General features: G+C 39.0%; 1 protein-coding gene across 1 annotated transcript in view; it reads right to left on the reverse strand.

Moving 5' to 3' along the window:
- Positions 1 to 3,350: 3,350 nt before the first annotated feature.
- The window catches only part of LOC136846799 (solute carrier family 23 member 1-like), a 29,554-nt gene continuing 18,686 nt past the window's right edge, over positions 3,351 to 14,218 (reverse strand). The window contains exons 3-13 of the mRNA XM_067118053.1: positions 13,939 to 14,096; positions 13,227 to 13,426; positions 11,359 to 11,485; positions 10,539 to 10,659; positions 9,785 to 9,926; positions 8,560 to 8,673; positions 7,964 to 8,103; positions 7,226 to 7,465; positions 6,959 to 7,094; positions 6,537 to 6,666; positions 3,351 to 4,191 (exon numbers count right to left, since the gene is read on the reverse strand). Of these exons, the coding sequence (XP_066974154.1) occupies positions 4,095 to 4,191; positions 6,537 to 6,666; positions 6,959 to 7,094; positions 7,226 to 7,465; positions 7,964 to 8,103; positions 8,560 to 8,673; positions 9,785 to 9,926; positions 10,539 to 10,659; positions 11,359 to 11,485; positions 13,227 to 13,426; positions 13,939 to 14,096 (1,605 nt within the window). The 3' untranslated portion in view covers positions 3,351 to 4,094. The remainder of the gene's footprint in view (positions 4,192 to 6,536; positions 6,667 to 6,958; positions 7,095 to 7,225; positions 7,466 to 7,963; positions 8,104 to 8,559; positions 8,674 to 9,784; positions 9,927 to 10,538; positions 10,660 to 11,358; positions 11,486 to 13,226; positions 13,427 to 13,938; positions 14,097 to 14,218) is intronic.

The raw sequence follows: 14,218 nt of genomic DNA on the forward strand, positions 1-14,218 counted from the left end.
GGGTTATACTTGTACCCCTTACCTTGAATTTCCTTCTTCAGTTCCTCTCCTGTGGTCATTCATGAGATTTTGACCGTGGCTTTTAGTCAGTGGTTACAGCTGGCCTTCTGTTTTCACTCGGCCTTCTTTATTTAACCTCTAGGTGCCCCCTGGGTAATCTGATCGAAAACAAACACGAAACTTCAGTTCTGTAAACACACGGTTGGCCAAAAATTCGGTCGTTTAAGAGTCAGAATTAACGGGTAAAATCCGTCCTAGGAAAATTATCAGACATTTTCACGAACGTGGAGTGATTGGCTGTCAGGCAAAACTATTACCACATCGACCAACTTAACTTCATGATTTTGGTGGAACAAAACAGCTGTGAAACGCTCATGCGTGCCCTAGACTTATAGTGGGTGGAAGGATTTGACAATTATCGGTTTTCTCTACACTTACCTTGAAATGTGACTGTATTTACTGGTTACAGAGGCTAAACTGGTTATATTCTGGTACTCTATAGCCCGGCATCACAGTATTTTCTCATGGTAATGAAGTAATATAACGAAATAACGGCAGTACGTTTTGTTTATCAGTTGGCAAGTCACCTAACAGGTATAAAAATAAAATAGTTTGTATTAAATATTTTAAATAGAAAACGAGAAAGGATATTTTCAAAGAAAATGGTGATTTTTTATGTTCATTCTGAGACTCGTTTACTATTGTGTACTTATGCAATTTGCTTTCAAAGGAAGTTCCAGAAAGCAGAATAGTTCGATAAATTTTTGGCTCACAAGGAAATCTCTTAGGCAAGAATTATTCTGCATGAAAGTAGACTTTAAAAAAAAACTATAACGAACCTCAGTTATAAAACAATGTTTTAACATAACCATTCTTCTTGCAAACAAATCTCAAAATATGAGATGTTTTGAAGTATATTAAAAACCATTAATTCAAGGATAAAACGTAAAACGCTCATTTTTAAAAAACCAATCTTTATTGCAAAGAGAAAAAAATACGTTAGTTAATATCTTACTAGCTTTGAGTTATATTTTCTTTGATTTCTTTGCAACGCTTTCAACACAATCTACAATATATATATATATATATATATATATATATATATATATATATATATATATATATATATATATATATATATATATATATATATATATTTTGTGGGTAAATTATGTATGTATGAATACACATACACAGTATTTGTCAAGCTTATTAATTTCATACAATTTACGTCCATAATATTTACATATAAACTTAAAAAAAAGATACAGCTTATGCATTTACCAGTTTTGTGTGTCTGTACCAAACAATAAAAACAGTTTTGAGCTTTTCTGAATGACACGAGGAACTTTTACTTAAAAAAAAAAACAGAAATTTTCTCAATTAAAATCTTTGCTTTGAAGGAGAGAAATAGATACCTGAACATCAGGAAATTGTCAGACCAGTGGTGGGCCTTAGAGAATATTTTAACAAAAACACAAGACAATTGGTTCAGTAAAACTGAGATTCTGACCTTAATAATTTAGTATTAAAGCTCAGGTTGAACTTGCCAAAGCAGTGTGATCCCATGGGAACACAAAGAGAAAAGTGTATATGATAGCCTGCTGTGGACTCAAAGAGCAGTAGCCTGTAGTGTGGAAGGGACAAATCAAGAGGAGGAGGTGGTAACTTGTTAAAAACAGTGAGAAAACTGGTCAGAAAGCCCAAATGAAGCAGACATTCTATAGTAATTCAACTGACCAGAGATTGAAAAAAAAGGATGAAGAACAATTGGAGGACAATTATGCCAGTCGAGAGTATGAATTTTGTACTGAATAGCTTTCACCACAATACTAACAAAGGGAAAAGGACTCTATAATTTCACATATCTTGAGGTCCAAAAAAAGGGGCTACTGTATTTAAGTGGGTGTGCATTGAAATCTACTTGACAGAATACAGCATGTTGATAAGATAGGACTGACTGTTGAAAAGATGTAGGAGGGTAATTAAAAAGAATTTTTGCCCACAAAGTAGGCCTAACAATTCCAAAACCCAGGAAATGATGATAGCCAATAAATGAAGTACAAATTTAAATACATATATGTATACATGCACCCATACATACAGTCCACATGTCACGTGGAATAAAATCACTGTTAATTCGTTGGTGCCGTTGTTTTTTTGTTCTTGTTCTAGTTGATAGGAAAGTATCACAGAATCTTAAACCTTTCTAAATTAGAGAATCTCTTACGAAACACATCCGCAAGATTTCAGTCATATCTCGTCTCGGAATAAGTCCTGTTTGTGCACAGAATCTTCGTCTCGTGATGAGAATCAGCTGTTGTACTTTTATCTTGGAGGTATAAAGTTAACACTATTTTACTGTCTCTCTTGAACACTCACTGTGTTTTTGAAACTATCATTAATGATTAGTTTAATCAGGCCACTGAGTCGTGAAGTTGGAAGCCCTCGTTTTATGAAGTGAATATAGAATTAAAATAATAAAAATCCCAGTGTTTACATTTGTGGTATAGATGAGTGTGACAAATATGCAGTCTAAGTGGCAAAATCCAATTGGGGAAAGCTGATGCTGTTATACCATACATGACAGCAACTTTGTCAGCTTAATTTGCATCTAAAAATCTGAAATAACAATTCTTATTTTAAGTTTCTCTGGGTACAAAAGTATAATGTTTTTCCATAATGCAATATTATTTTAGCTGATCTTATCACCAGACACTGAAGGCTACACTAAACTAAAATTGTAGGGGCAGTTTTTTGTCTAGAGAAAATGATTGAACATTAAAACTGAGCATAACTGCTTATCTAAAATTTCTGCAAAGGTGTTATTTCTGTTTCTGATTAGATTTTCGTGTTACATCTGGTACTTATGGTCACGAATATTAGTGGTTGTCCTTGAAAACGTCAAATACACAATACATCTCTGTTTGGTAATAACATAAACACATAAGACACTTACAAATAACGCATACAGTTTTAGTTTGACTAGTGACTATTTGTCTAATACCACGATGTAATCATGAATGCATGAATACACACAAAATAAGTATACATAATTCATTTTGCTTACCGGTCCAATAAATGTGCTTTGATCTAAAGTGTGCAAGTTACCTTGAGAAATAATAATTGTGCTAATTTCATTGTGGATAACTGGTCTAAATAAATATTTATCGTTGGCAAATTAAATATTGTCAGCTGGAACGCTCGCTACTATAATATAACTTGATTGTTTCTTCATTTTCTCACTAAAACACAAAAGGAAGGTCCTCTCTTATGCACAAACAGCACCAAAAAATGGAAAAGGAAGTTCTCCCTCCAACCTGCTTCAGGAGAAGCATCAAAAGACCTCGGACAATGGAAGACAAAACGGAGCTTGAATTCAGATGACGAATAGCTTTGCTTAACCGTCAAATACTGGCAGTGGGTTTTGTTTGTGGACCTTCTACTACTGGAGCATCTCTTGTGTACAGAACTTCTAGTTACTTGCGCTGATTCTTGCGTGTATGGACCTGCCACTTGTTGTGACTCTTACGTGTAGGCCTGCGCAACTGGTGAGGACTTGTGGACCTGCCCAATGGGGGATGACTCTTGCTTGTTGACCTTTTGCACTTGTGATTCTTGTGTGTAGGCCTGCGCAGCTGGTGGCGATTCTTGCTCGTAGACCTGCGCAATAGGTGATGCCTCTTGCTTTGCTAACCTGTTGAACTTGTGATTCTTGCCCGTGAGCCTGCGCAGCTTGTGATTCTAACGTATGGACCTGCCTAACTTGCGCTGGACTTGTGCTGGATTTGGCGAGCAGGACTGGAAGATGGTTCAGTCCTTGACTGGAAGGCAGCAACTGCAGTAGCCAGACCACTCACTTCTCTGTACACACAGCAGTTAGGTTCGGTTTCCAGAAAAATGGAATGGAATGCTTATCCGAGACTGTTATATTATATCCTGAGGAGATGCGACGCCGTCGTCAGTTATATATCTTTACAATTAGGAATTGAGATCTTGAGCAGCTACTATCTTTTACAAGTTTCCTTTGAGGCACTGGCAGCTTTAGGTGAGGAGTTTGCGCCTTGTCCTGTTCACGGCTGTGCCCTCGTACTTTAGGCTTTATGCTTTCCTGCCGTGGCGCATTTTCTCCTCAGGTAACCCCAGCCGACGAAAGTGGGCAGGACAGGTACGAACTTCGTCCAGGACATTCTGGAAAGAGAAAGGACAGGTAAAACAGGTACGATCCTTGCCTAGGACATTCTGGAGAGAGAAAGGACAGGTAAAACAGGTACGAACTTTGCCTAGGACAGTCTGGAAAGAGAAAGGACAGGTACAACAGGTACGAACTTTGCCTAGGACAGTCTGGAAAGAGAAAGGACAGGTAAAACAGGTACGAACTTTGCCTAGGACATTCTGGAAAGAGAAAGGACAGGTAAAACAGGTACGAACTTTGCCTAGACTTTGCCTAGGACATTCTGGAATCTGGAAAGAGAAAGGACAAGTAAAACAGGTGCGAACTTTGCACAGGACATTCTGAAAAGAGAAGGGACAGGTAAAACAGTACGAACTTTGCCTAGGACATTCTGGAAAGAGAAAGGACAGGGCTGTTTCACAACGGTACAGTAAGGTAGATAATTTCTTGTTTGAAAACACAGAATTTATTTCATGCCAGGATAGAAATGAGAGAGGATTATTCCAGATGAGGACATAAATGAGAGAATTATTCCAGGTGAGGATATAAATGAGACAGCAGTATTCCAGGTGAGGAAATTAATGAAACAGAATTATTTCAGGGAGGGCACAATGAGGCAGAATGATTCCAGATGGAGACATTAATGAGACAGAATGATTCCAGGTGAGGACATAAATGAGACAGAATGATTCCAGGTGAGGATATAAATGAGACAGAATGATTCCAGGTGAGGACATAAATGAGTCAGAATGATTCCAGGTGAGGACATAAATGAGACAGAATGATTCCAGGTGAGGACATAAATGAGACAGAATGATTCCAGGTGAGGACATAAATGAGTCAGAATGATTCCAGGTGAGGACATAAATGAGACAGAATGATTCCAGGTGAGGACATAAATGAGACAGAATGATTCCAGGTGAGGATATAAATGAGACAGAATGATTCCAGGTGAGGATATAAATGAGACAGAATTATTCCAGGTGAGGATATAAATGAGACAGAATGATTCCAGGTGAGGATATAAATGAGACAGAATGATTCCAGGTGAGGATATAAATGAGACAGAATGATTCCAGGTGAGGATATAAATGAGACAGGATTATTTCCTCTAAGGAGTAAACTAAACAGAAAACTCAAATTAAACGAGATATTGTAAAAGATGAAATCGATAATACCGTGAGATATATATCTCTGCATAAATATCTTCAGGAAATAAAACTGAACGCAGAATGAAACCTACAGAAATCTACATAAAAAAAAAAAGAGAAAAATGGATGATATGCAGTGATGCTGAAACAATTTAGTAAAGGATTAGAAGAAGCAGGGAAGGATGTTGTGGAATAAACAGTACAGAGAATAAATTGAAAGAAAACTTATTAGTGAGATATGAATCCTTAAAGAAAATAATATACACTTTAAGAGAAACTTTTGGCGGACAATAAAAATATGATAATTCAAACTACAGAAAAATGATTATGAAGTTCGGAAATGGTAACAATGTTCGAAAGGAAGAACAGTGGACATTCAACTTAGGTGAAAGTAAAAGTGAAAGCCGGACTCGTGAAAGTTAGGCGTTCCCTGTAATTGAAAGTGCTACGTGGTGCTGTTACTGAGTATGAAATTCAATGAAGAATAGATCTACGTTATCAATATACTGTAAAGTTATCGTAAGGATTTAAAATTTGCTTTCTACTTTAAAATTTCTTTTGAATATTTTTTATGAATATTTTTAATTTCTCTTATAATATGTGTATTCTTGTAGTGTCAACATTCCATACTTTTTTAGTATATAAATCAATTTAAAAATGTAAACTAGTACTAAAGAATGTTATAAAAGTAATTTCTTATATATATGTTGTATTGAAACCATGATATTTCTTACTTGTTTCAGTCTATTAATCAATGAGAAATTTAAACACTGAAGAAAGTTATAAAACTAATTTTTTATTTATCTGTGGCATTGAAACAATATTTCTTACTAGTTTTAGTCTATAAATCAATGAAAAATATCAAAAATGAAATTAAATCTAAATAATAAAAGGGTTTTTTGTTACTGCATTGCCAGAGTCTCATCTGCGCAACCTGATCTGCGCAGGTAATACCAATCTTAGTCACTACCCCACCCCTGGCATACCATAAGCCCCGACCAAGAAGGCCCCCTCCCTCTAAGTTAGGTTAAATTAATTAGAGTAATTTGGGTGTGGGAAACTTAATGAGATTATTTTCAAGAAAATTCTATGGTTAGTTTTTAAGATATGGCGTCCCGCTTTCTTCGTGGAAAGGTCCCCCCGGTACTCGGCTACGTCTCGGGAAAATGGGCACCCCCGGACGCTCTTCCCCAACAGAAAAAGACACTTACTTTTTAATAGCGTACATTCCAACGGGAAGATCGTAGCAGGACTGATCGACGGCTATCGTTCTGCCCTCTTCCTCCCTGCTGGGTTTCAGCTGAGCCTTCCACTCGACCATGCCCCTCTCCTCGTCCGTTCCTGGAATGTCCGAAGGGAAAGATTGAGGATAAACTGGAATTCAGATCACAAAGTTCTAAAATCTACGGAGGATAAATGAAGGAAAACATTGATTTTGTTTTTAGAACTGGAAGTTTATAAAATACCAAACAGGGCCCACTGCACTGTGCTTGATCGCTTCAGAGGAAAATACCTACAAAGAAGAAGAGGAAGAAGAAAAAGAGGAGGAGGAGGAGGAGGAGGAGGAGGAGGAGGAGGAGGAGGAGGAGGAGGAGGAGGAGGAGGAGGAGGAGGAGGAGGTAGGAATCATTACCTGGAATCGTGTTGTCCAGGAGTAGACCCAGAATACCGCCAACGAACATCGAAGTGCGCAGAAGCACCGACAGAACTTGGTCCAGTACAGGTATGGTGGTGTTGATAATGTCCTTGTTGCCTGGTTTTTGCATCCACTGGAAAATGACACGAGATTTTTTATATACAAGTAGAGGAACTACAATAAAAACAACAATAAAAGACTTCCAAACTAAAATAAACAGACGTAGAAGCTCACGACCTTTGCACTACTCTGATTTTTCCTCACCATTGGAAGAGCCATCCCGATGAAGAGCGAGAATCCCAGGACAAAGAGGTTCCTGGAGGAGTTGAGGTCGACGTACTGGAGTGTGGACAGACCCACGGACGTGATCATGGCGAAGACGACGCAGAAGATGCCGCCGATGATGGGCTCCGGGATCGTGATGAAGAGGGCACCGACTTTCCCTACGACGCCGCAGAGGAGCATAATCATGGCGCTGTACTGGACCACCCGTCGACTTCCTACCTGCAAGAAGAAGATTGTTGATAAGTCTATGGAATTCTAGGCTTATAGGTTGTCAAGCCAGGTGCTTGGGGGATGGAGGTTGGGGGTCCACTTCCGGCCATTTGGGGCTCCTTAAGACAGTGAAAAGAGAGAGTTGGAGTGGTTGGAGAGCAAGATAAAGAGATTTAGACAATAAATGAAATGAAGTAAATGGATCTATAGGTGGAACTGGGAGGAAAACATCACATTTACACCAAAAAGGAATAGTCAGAGAGGTTGGACAGCAAAAATTTAAGAAAGGAAGCAGAAATGGAGGTAAATTAAAGGCTAAGACTTAGGTGCAGTTAGGGGGCCGAAGGGACGCTGCAAAAACACCCTTTAGTAATGCCTGCAGTGCACCTCGTGAGGTGTACTGTAGGCCTTATGGAGCCGAATGTTAATTAAGTGAATTCATAGCGTTCTTATCTCTCTCTCTCTCTCTCTCTCTCTCTCTCTCTCTCTCTCTCTCTCTCTCCTTACCTTTGTGACGCCGATGGCACCCACGTTCTGGGAATAGGAGGTGGTGCCGCTGCCTGTTCCCCAGAGGCCTGCTAGAACGGTGCCAAGACCCTCCATCCAGATACCCCTGTTCACTGCGTGTTTGGGGGGCGCTGGGGCTCCTGAAATTAGGGGGGAGATGTAAGTAGCCAGCTCGAGAATCAGCCAATCAGATGGCTTCAAATTGTCCACTAAAGTATTGTCTTCCCTTGTGGTCCCATATTATTAAAAAAAAAATTCTCCTTAAATTAAGGACTCTAATCAGCTCGAGAGTCAATCAAGCAGATCTTTTCTTCAAACTGTTTACTAAGGAGTATGGAATTTGATGCCTTCCCTTGTGTTCCCAAACGATTTTAACTAGTTTCTTCTTTAAACTATGGACTCTAGTCACATATAACTCATTCTTTTTGCAAAAGCGCATATTTTTATTAATTTATTTATTTATCAAAAGTTCATACAAAAGTTTAGGGAACCGAGAAATCAATGAAGATTTCATTATCCCACCCTGACAACCAACCAGCCACCAGTGCGTCCGATTTCTGAACGCTAGGCTGCCCGGACACGATAATACAACTCACCGGCTAAGCGGGCGCAGGCGAAGTAATCCCCAATGCTCTCGACGATGCTGGCAAGGACGCCTGCCATCATGCCCATGACACCTGCGACGCTGACTGTTGGCAGACCCCATTGACCTGTGAAGAAGGGTTCTTATTGTAAGTCAGGGAAAAGGGAGATTATATATATATATATATATATATATATATATATATATATATATATATATATATATATATATATTATTTATATATATATATATATGTGTGCATATGTATATGTATGTATGTATGTAGTATGTATGTATGTATGCATGTGTGTATGTTCATAAACTATGTGAACATTTGAGAAAGAGTAAACACGTCCCATTTTAAAACTACTGAATTCTTCAATTAAAAAATCATTAACCCAAGCAGAATATTTTTTTACAAACTTTAAAATAAAGATTAAATTGACAGAGCATAATTTACCGCCTCCAAGTTTCCATCAAAGCTAAGAGCCAGCATTCTTCCATATCGCTTCCGTTATAAATTTTCTGAACTCTTTTTCATGCTTAACGTTCAGAAGCATCAAAATACTGTCCAGAAGTTCTAAATATACTGTATAGAAGCATTTAAACTGTCTAGAAGCATTAAAATACTGTCCAGAAGTTCTAAATATACTGTTTAGAAGCATTTAAACTGTCCAGAAGCATTGAGATACTGTCCAGATGAACTAAAAATAACGTTTAAAAGCATTGAAACTGTCCAGAAGCATTAAAGTACTATCCAAAAGTACTAAATATACAGTTTAGAAGCATTTAAACTGCCCAGAAGCATTAAAATACTGTCCAGAAGTACTAAATATACAGTTTACAAGCATTGAAACTGTCCAGAAGCATTAAAATACTATCCAGAAGTACGAAATATACAGTTTAGAAGCATTGGAACTATCCAGAAGCATTCAAAAATTGTTGAAGCATCAAAATACTGTTTCACAAGCACTGCAGCACTTTTCAGAAGCCCTGAATATACCGCTGAGAACAGAACAGAATAGCATAAGAAGGTCTGACAGGTGTAACAGGAGAAAAACCTTTTGCAGTTGCACTATGAAACAACTGTTAGATGTGGAAAGTCATTCAGATGGGAGAAAGAGCACAGGAAAGGAGGTGCAGTAAAAGGAACGAAAGAGGTTGCAGCTAGGGCGGGGCAGAAGAGACGCTGCCAAAAAAATACCGTTCAAGAAAGCCCCACCGGAATCATTCCTTACATGGATAGGGGACGCGGAACCACGGTGAATCGCTGATTATTTCCAGACGAAGGTCAGTCCTCGCGTGGTTGTCAGAAGGCAGGACGTCAGCGACCGTCAGCGCCCAACAGGTCGCCCAAGCGAGGACCACGGCCAAGAGAACCTGAAATAAACAAACACTTAAATAAATAAACAATCGAAAAGGGTAGAGCAAGGTGGGAGGCGTTTGACAGATTGACAAATAAAGAACGGTTCGAAAATTAATTAACTGGAAATTTAAGATGTTTAGTGACCCAATAACTAATTGGAAACTTAAGAGCTTTACTTACTCAGTAACTAATGGGAAGTTTAAGAGGTTTAATTACTCAGCAACTAACGGGAAATTTAAGAGCTTTACTTACTCAATACCTAATGGGAAATTTAAGAGCTTTACTTACACAATAACTAATTGGAAATTTAAGAGGTTTACTTGCTTTATAACTAAAGAGAAATTTAAGGGCTTTACTTACTCAATAACTAATTGGAAATTTAAGAGCTTTACTTACTCAATAACTAATTGGAAATTTAAGAGCTTTACTTACACAATAACTAATTGGAAACTTAAGAGCTTTACTTACTCAATAACTAAGGGGAAATTTAAGAGCTTTACAAACTCAAAGAACTCCAATTTGCAGGCGAGTTGAATGCAAGAAACAGGTAACGTTTTAGCATGCGTCGAACGAATATAAGGTACTCAACATTAACAAAAACACATAAAAACCATTACGTCACTCACGGGGAACAATTTGAAGACGTAAAGGTTCGTCCTTGAAAAACCCCTTGCTCTCGACCAAGAGAAGAATGGTAGGCTGACCTCAGCCAGGTACTGAGAGAAGATCACGAGTAGAGCGATCGTCCTATAGAAAAATAGAAAGAAGAGGAAGATTTTTTTATTTGTTTTGGTTTCGGCGGAACTGATTGCTTCAAGGTTACCTGGAGTTGTGGGGTCTCTGCAATGACGTGGGCTTATTAAAATTAGGCCTAGGGGCTTTATATAGTTAGGTGATGGTGTTCACTAGGTTGGCAAAATATTAATTTTATGGTGAACAAGTTTTTAAAATAATTTTTGATTATGAAACAATTAAGTAGGTTACCAGAGGTTTTATATATTTTGGCATTGTAGCATTCTCTCTCTCTCTCTCTCTCTCTCTCTCTCTCTCTCTCTCTCTCTCTCTCTCTCTCTCTCTCAACTTCAACTTGATTTCTGTACAGAGACAATTGCACAAACATACACGTGCAGTAATGTAGACATATCAGGAACCAAACCCCACGTACTCGTACTCTCTCTCTCTCTCTCTCTCTCTCTCTCTCTCTCTCTCTCTCTCTCTCTCTCTCTCTCTCTCTCTCTCTTTTACAATAAGTGAAAGCATTAAACTGAAAAATATGAAAGTCTACTTGAAATATACTCCTTAGATATAACTCTAATTTACCTTCCTCTCTCTCTCTCTCTCTCTCTCCAACAGCTAGAACCTGCATAAACAGACCTTGCTTTTGAACTGGGTGGCCTTGTCGACCTAATAAATAATCATATAACAAAACAAACTAATTTGACTTACAGAGCACTTATCCCCCAGTGAGACGAGGCCTTATCAGCTGCGACGGGAAACAACGAGAACCCGATCAGGGTGACTGTGGGGACGATGACCAGGGGAGATATCCACCTCAGAAGGGCGCCGATCGCACCTGTAATTAGGAGAGGCGTTGAGGACAGGTGAAATTATGATGACTTTTAGTTAAGAACTAAAGCATGTGCATCTCAGCCATGGATGCCGGACTAAGGTTGGTGCTGTTGACTTGAGAGAGAGAGAGAGAGAGAGAGAGAGAGAGAGAGAGAGAGAGAGAGAGAGAGAGAGAGAGAGAGAGAGAGAGGGTGCCTGGGTATAATGCTCTGACAGAAATCAAAACAAAACTGAGAGAGAGAGAGAGAGAGAGAGAGAGAGAGAGAGAGAGAGAGAGAGAGAGAGAGAGAGAGAATATATACTATTTAGTGCCTGGGTATAATGCTGTAGGTAGAAATCAAAGCAAAACTGAGAGAGAGAGAGAGAGAGAGAGAGAGAGAGAGTGAATATATACTATTTGGTGCCTGGGTATAATGCTCTGGATAGAAATCAAAACAAAACAGAGAGAGAGAGAGAGAGAGAGAGAGAGAGAGAGAGAGAGAGAGAGAGAGAGAGAGAATATATACTATTTAGTGCCTGGGTACAATGCGTGGCTTAAAATTGCAATAAACCGCAGAGGTATAGAGGTGAAATCTCACATAATACGAAAAGAAGCTGACAGAGAACGGGAAATCTTAAAATCTAGACACGATAATAACATGATGTCCACAACATCAGTGACAGGAAAATGACAGCTTTGCGTTTGACAATGAAGGCTGCTACTTTCCTTTCACTAATCCCCGCCAGGTGTATAGATTCTCTCAGCCGAGGAACCGGTAATTTTGTATCCCGGTAATTACGACGCTGTAATTCTACATCGCTCGGTAATTATATCTCTGGTCTCTTTGTCGATTTGTGGCGATATATTCCAGTTTGATATGTTGCGATATGTTTCTGTTACGATATATTTACGATATCTTTCATCGTCTACGTTAACATCTTGTTATCACAGAACGATAAAGACATTGCAAAGAAAGACATTAATTTGACTTCGGTTACTGTTTGCTCTATCAGCTCAGCTACAAACTACGCCTAATTCTTTGCCTGTTTAAGAACTTTTTCATTCCATTTTAAATCACTTGAGACATCGATTGTGGTTAGCTTCTTCGGGCTTCAGACAATATCTTAGGATAATCTAAGATTTAATCCCTTAAAAATACCCACTTCTGATTGTCATTTATTTGTCAAAGCCAAGAAAAATGGCATGAGTGATATATGGAATTAAGACCAGTATTATACTTGTGAAGTATTCCATTACCAAAACGATTTGGGGAACGCAACTATGCAAGCAATATTGCTCGTTCTGAAGCAACCAGAGTGATGAATGCAGCTTAAGAGAAACCATTGCGAATCATGATACAATTCACAACATTTTAATGGAATCTTTGTCGGATTATCCAAAGCGCAAATAAGATTCCAGTTTTCCAGGCTTTTCCCGTAAGATTCCAGATGGAGATTCCAGATTTAGATCTCGTCAGGACATAACCCCTGGAATTTTGCAGGTCAAGGCACTGGGGGCTAAGAGGGGTTCCTTGTTGGATTATCCAGAGTGGTTACAAGATTCCAGGATTCCAGGTTTGTCCTGTGAGGTTCCAGGACTGGCGACCTCCAGGAGATTTAGACTTCGTCAGCACACATGCCCCTGAAACTCTTGCAGGGCAAGACATGCCGGGCTAAAAACTTAATCCCAAATGACATTCCAAAAACCTTCAGGAGTAGAGTGACTTCCTGGAAACCCAATTTCAGGTAGCACATGGCAATCTTACCTGTGAAACCAACGACCACCTGGAAGACAGCAGCGACGCAGATGGCGCCCTGGACTTGGCGCATGCGCGTCTGCCACAGCTCCGTGCGCTCTTCGGAAGTCATGGCGTCGAGTTCCTCGTCAGGAGGACAGGGCATCAAGGTCAAGATGGCGATGATTGGACCCAGGAAGCCGTGCGTGCCTCCCTGGACGATGGGCAGTCTGGAAAAATGGAAGGTGCTATTGAAGGACTGAGGAAGTTTTTGGTTTCCAGGAATATCTATATTTTTTTTTATTGCAGTGACTGGTATTATCAGATTGTTTAACAGTAATTACACAGTAAATTAAGGAAATAAATAAGTAAACAGACAGATAGACAGATAAGAAAATAAAAATAAGTCATTGTGCCACAGAAATATGAAATTTTAACAACATATTTCTGCTTGATCAAATCAATAATTAGGAGAAGACCTGATCTCATAAAATCAAATTAACCTCTACTCTCATCGAGTCAAGATAAGACCTGATCTTATAAAATCAAAATCAGAATTGATTTTAATCAGATTAATATCTAAATTTTAATCAGATTAATATCTAAATCCATCACCAAACTGAGAAAAGATCTCTGTTCACAAAATCAAGATACAAATCAATACCATCAAATAAAGACAAGATCTGACGTCATCGGTTCGAGACGAGATCGAACCTCCCTCAAATGCTCCTAAGACCCTTACCGGACTCCGAAGGTCGTCTGGAGGAGGGTGACGATGCCGCTGACGAAGATGATGGTCGAAGCAATGGCGCCTCTGGCGGGGTCGGACACCGCCATGCACATCATCGGGGTCAGGAGATAAGGGATGCTGACTGTAGATTCCACCATCATCAGGTAATGCTGAAAGGGTAATGTGCTTGTTTATACATACATACATACATATATATACTTGATCTATACGTCCATCTTTACCACAGGGAAAATGAAACACTTGGTGTAAATCCTGACCGGTTTCGACTTCA

The sequence above is a fragment of the Macrobrachium rosenbergii genome, chromosome 15, assembly GCF_040412425.1.
Source record: "Macrobrachium rosenbergii isolate ZJJX-2024 chromosome 15, ASM4041242v1, whole genome shotgun sequence".
NCBI lineage: Eukaryota > Metazoa > Arthropoda > Malacostraca > Decapoda > Palaemonidae > Macrobrachium > Macrobrachium rosenbergii.